This window comes from Diachasmimorpha longicaudata, chromosome 2 (genome assembly GCF_034640455.1).
Source record: "Diachasmimorpha longicaudata isolate KC_UGA_2023 chromosome 2, iyDiaLong2, whole genome shotgun sequence".
Classification (NCBI taxonomy): Eukaryota; Metazoa; Arthropoda; class Insecta; order Hymenoptera; family Braconidae; genus Diachasmimorpha; species Diachasmimorpha longicaudata.
Window position 1 is genome coordinate 10387421 of NC_087226.1, and position 5408 is coordinate 10392828.

At 37.4% G+C, this 5408-nt stretch overlaps 1 protein-coding gene across 1 annotated transcript; it reads right to left on the reverse strand.

Moving 5' to 3' along the window:
* Nucleotides 1-432: 432 nt before the first annotated feature.
* LOC135171144 (E3 ubiquitin-protein ligase Mdm2-like) lies at nt 433-4236 on the reverse strand. Its single transcript, XM_064137498.1, has 6 exons — nt 3936-4236; nt 3217-3642; nt 3086-3133; nt 2498-2632; nt 2246-2394; nt 433-2111 (listed from the first exon to the last, which is right to left on the reverse strand). Exons 2-6 carry the CDS (start codon nt 3251-3253, stop codon nt 1362-1364), a joined length of 1119 nt encoding a protein of 372 aa, XP_063993568.1. The 5' UTR covers nt 3254-3642; nt 3936-4236; the 3' UTR covers nt 433-1361.
* Between the last annotated feature and the right edge of the window lie 1172 nt (nt 4237-5408).

A 5408-nucleotide genomic window follows, 5' to 3' on the forward strand; every position in this document is an offset into this window, starting at 1 on the left:
CGAAAATGGAACAAAAAACATAAACAACGAACTTATTTCTTTCGAGACACCAACTCGTAATTAAAACCGCGGATTTTATTTACTAATAAATTCACTCGGAGAATGGAGCCGGAACGAAAGCCGTTTTCAGTCTGTTTTAGGCACCACATACAGATAGCTTCAAGTTGTTTGGGGAGATAGCGTCACCCGGCGATGTTTTCTTGAATTTCTTTATTTAACGATGAGAAATACAACAAATGGGAGAAATAAATGAAACACCAACGGTTTGTGGTAAATAATCAAGAAGCCAGTTGCAGAAATGTCTACATTATAATGTGATAATGCATTGTCTTCACACTATTCTTAGAAATGATATGTTCGTCCATTGACAATTATTGGAACGTGTGAACAGCGGTTCAATAGATTGATTGCAGGGAAAGAAAAACACATGAATACACGATAAAATTTTATTCTCTTCTAATGATACTTCAAGGCATTTTCATTTGTTGATGTCCTACCTAATCTAGAAAAGTCAAATTCGAAAAGACGAGCATAAACAAGTCGAAACTCGCAATTATAATTTACCTAGACCCACAATTTGTTGTTGAATTCGTAGAATATTTTTCATCTCTAAACGCAGCATAACTGCAGATAGCATGAAATATTCCAGGCCCTATTATTTTTGGTATGTAAGCGATCCATAATTATAAGTTGTAATTTGATCTGCCTAAATCATAAATACTAGATCAATCGAATAAATTTCTTTTTTCATAATTTTTCATTAAAAAAATATTTCTCATTTAAACAGCCTGACCAACGAATCCATTAATGGATCGAAATTTTTTAACCTTTTATAGCTTCGAGACAAATGTGTTCAGTTAAACACAATGAATTAGGGAATTACGAAAAATGTGAATGATGACAAAAACTGAATGATAAAAAAAAAAAAATGCAGTTGAAACAAAATAAACAATTCCATCATCAACGCTCTCTTTGAAACAGTCAGTTCAGCCCAATCTTGGCCTATCTCAAAAGAAAAAACGTATTTTTTTGGAATCTAAAAATTATCTCATCTCATTAACAATTGACTGATGAATTAGCCTTTGGGAACTGTCAAAGGCCACAATCTTGTCTCACAAATCGTACAATTACATTATTGAATATTAAAGAGCCCCTCTAATTCAATAAAATTTCAATCAATAAAAGGCATTTTTAACTTGACTTGTATCCCTAAAAATCAATGAACTGTGGAATCCTTCTGGTCAGGCCTTCTGGTCACCTCTTTCCAAATAATTCATCAAAATCATTTCGAATGAGAAAGATAAATTATGGCGAGTAAGGAACACATTTTGGCGAAAGAGGCTGTACTTCCCACAGCCATATTAAACGATATAAACTTTCAAGACATTTGTTACTTTTCTATTACAAATGGGACAGTACTTCGTTGTCTTCCATGTTTTAACAGCACACCTGTAGCAGCAGCATATGTGTGACGCCTTGCCATGAACGAAGACCCCATCTTTTGGGTTAACCGTGCACATATTGCAGAATTTACTGTCACTATCGTCATCAGGTTGTTCTTTATCCCGAATAATGTCTATTTTACTTTCTGCATTGGATTGCAAGTCTTTTGGGGTTGAGCAGTGGCTCACGGTTTTGAGAGGAACAAAACTGGGGGAAGCACTATCGACAGAATCTACAGAGTTCTTTAGAAACGATGGGGATGCTCCCAGGGTTGTGTTTGCGCACTGAGACGAAATGACACTCTCAGAATCAAACTCTGATATTGACTGACTCCCCTGACTCGAGCCTAATCCAGAGTCTGTTTTTATCAGTTCTTCTTGGGAGGAGTCTTTTTTCTCTGGAATCGACTTCTTCATGGGTTTGAGAAGCGTTTTACTCCTCTGCCTCTTCCATTTTGGACGTGGGGGGTAGAAATTCTTTCTTATTTGAAAACATTTCTCACAGTACGGGAACAGGGGGTTGTTCTTCTTCGTATTGCATTGCAGACACGTCCAGTAATCTGCACGTCCAATCTCACTGTCTATTGAGGAACGAGAGTCATCACTGCTGTCCGCTGGGTCCAGCTCCGATTCAATAATGTCGACGAGTATGCCCCGGGGGATTACGTCCTGCAAGACATTATTATGGTTCAATAAATAAAAAACCAATTTTTCAACCACATGCTTGCCCCATGAATTATTCCAAAAATACTATCATTCCAAATAAAAAAGAATATTTTCCAAAATCAAATCTAAAAAAATACCTCAGGATCTGACGAGGTCAAAGTATCCAAAAAAGGATTGTCTGACTCAGACATCGATGCCACTTCATACTCGACAGGCAGAGACATGTTTCCGTTGTCAGTGCTTATCCATGTGTTGGTTGACGTGTCCGATGTGTCACGAGCGTATTCTGGAACCATCAACAATAAATTGAGTCTCCCGAAGATCAAGAGTACCATTTAATCATGAAATTACAATAAGCAATAATCATTTAAGAATAAAATAATACACACCAGTCTCCTGGTCCTGCACACTGTAAACAGATTCATTATCACTCTCATCCTCCGATGTGCCATCTGGCGTTTCACTCTCCAGTGTCACGTACCAAGAGTACTTTGGCTTCTTCGCCTCTGGCTCATTACCTTGTTCTAAACATCGAATAAACAATTAACAACATTAATGCTAAGACAATTGTTCGAATTGCAGGGTTTTCAATGGCGGCATGAAGTGAGGTTCAGTAAATGATATCCAACGATTTTTTTGTTTTCAATGTCCCCCAATTTTACTTTATGAAATTAGATGAACCAAGATGAAACCCATTGAATTCTGAATACGACCGTAACCAATGCCATAATTTCACCAAATCAAATCTCATCAGAAAAATAATGTCAAAAGTAAGGGGAAAAGGCTACATCTCGTACCATTAAATTTTATTAACGATCTATTGTGCCATTTCTCCCAAGTGGAGATGAAAAAAAATGCAAACAAAAATTCTCCAACACTGTTTCTCTGCATATTTTACGTCGGAAGTTTCTATTTTCACCATGCAATCAGTTCTATCCCATGAACGAAAGATTTTGATAAAAAAAAAATGGGCTTACCATCCTCATCAGATGCTCGTGCCTCCCACACTCCGGGACCAATCGAAGCTGAATATTGGATATGAACAAATAATTATCGTTGTCTGTCTTTCGTAGTTTATTCTCATCATGAATTTGTTCAGTGTACATACCAGACGCTGAGCGTTTGAACGGTGTTGCTAGACTCATTTTTTGGTTAAAATGAATTTTCGGCTTGGCTTTTCTTGAGATATTGGCGTGAAACTTGGTCACTCGTTTCCTTTTTCTGTGAAAGGGCAGCCAAAAACCACTCAAGGTCTCCCGTACGATGCCTCAGAGTACGCACACCATAGTATAGTAGAATAGAAAGACGTAAAAAGGAAGTTGCTTCCGTGCGAGCATCGACACGCTTGTGAAGATTGAGACTGCGGTGGCGAGGGAAGCTCTAGGGGAATGTTATTTTCGGACTGCTGCGCATGCGCCAATGGGGCGGCAGATAAAAAATGGTGTTGAATGGAAGGCATTTCCCCCACTACATTCTAGATCCTCGGGTCAGGGGGAGCCACTGAGCGGTGAAAATTCAAATTTATTTTATCCAGCTGCAGAATTAATTCTAATTAATTATTGTAACTGATTAGATTGGTGCGCGGAATTCAAAATAAAATGATTTCAGGAATTTCCACGGTGTCAAGTGGAAGGAATCAAGATCAATTGCAATCTAAACTATAATTTATAAGATTCTGGATCAAATCTTTCGTGAAATTGTTGATCTTTGCTAATAATTTATTATCTGGATACGCGAATCAATTGCAAAATTTTCAATTGAATTATTGAAAAGCGGAATGAACTTTTTCCAGAAATTTTTACATAAGTATAAATATTAAACAAATACCAGTGTCGACACGTTGACACAGCAGTTGAACGTGTCAAGACACGTTTGGACTTTTATGAGCATCCATCTGATGACTGATATTGTCTGGAGCCTCTTGACAACCGTTTCTACCCTTGAAGGTTTTTGTTTCAGGGAAATTTTCCACACCTCAGGTATGTCTGGGATATAATTGTTCAGATACCTGCGAAAAATTTTTTTGGAAATGTTTCTCCACAATTTTCTGAGAAGTTTTGCCTCGACGCATGACATCCGCGGATATTCAAGCACTTTGCATTGCATTAACAAAACTGCCCGTGCGTTCGTTGAACTCTTCCAAGAATTCCTTGCCTCTTTCAATTCATACAATAATAATAGGAACAGAGAATTCTTCAGGAGGTTGCTCTTGGTGGTTTATTCTTAATATTTGTTCTTCTGGCGTTATTCGAAATGATTTGAAGGGTCAGGAGACTATTACCAAAGTAATTCCTTAAAGAGGTGTCAAAATAAAATTGGTAATTATTGGGCACACACCCATCTGGCCCATAAACTTGTTCAAAAATTATCGTAAAATTTGAGTCTTCGATGATAGAAAGAATTTTAAAAAGTTGGACGAGTTTTTCGTATCATTAGACTTTTCTAGCTGTTTATCCGGATTTTTATATTACTGTAATATTTTCATTCGGTCTTTAGCTAATGCGATTTGACGAAAAGATGGTCTTCTGGACTATCCATTAACTAATCCCGGTCCCAAATGCTATCCTTCCACGCCGGTAAAATTCAAGCTTAAACCTGCACAGAATTAGTCATAGCTCTGTGACCTGCATTTTTTCCTCCCACTGACTAGCAATTTTACTGACGTAAAATCCTTATTGAGGTAATTACTGTCAAGACTGCTGTTTAAAAATTATCATTCGGAGCGCCCTCAGACACAGACGATGATTTTTACCGCAGTATTTTTCTGCTGAATTTTAATTGATTAATTTAATTAATCGGGAAAATCAATTTCGAATTTTATACGCAAGTTAATGCCAGTTCAATTCCTTTTGCAGCAAGGAATAAGAGAATGCCCCAATTCTAACTCCAACTTAGTAACGTTAGAACATTGTTCTAAAAGTGTGTCACGAAATTTAGCCAGTTTTTTTTTAAATCACGAATTTCACATTTTGCTTGGATTCAATGATTCCGATCCAATTTTAATTTGAAAAAAATCAGCAGCTAATAACTTATTATACTGACTTGACCCCCGAATAATTGCCCGGAAAATTTGAATTTTGAGTGACGCTGCGCCTCGCGATTCTCCGAAAACAATAAAAATTTCCGCGAAAACATTTCAGCAATAATTTCAAATCAATGCCAACAGTCTATTGAATGAACAATAAAAAATCACCATTCTCCATCTTTGGAATCTAAGACGAAGTCTATTAGCAAGTGTCCCACTAAACTTCCCCCTCCCCCTTTCCACCCGCCCGTCGAAACCGGCGGCATCGATGTGAA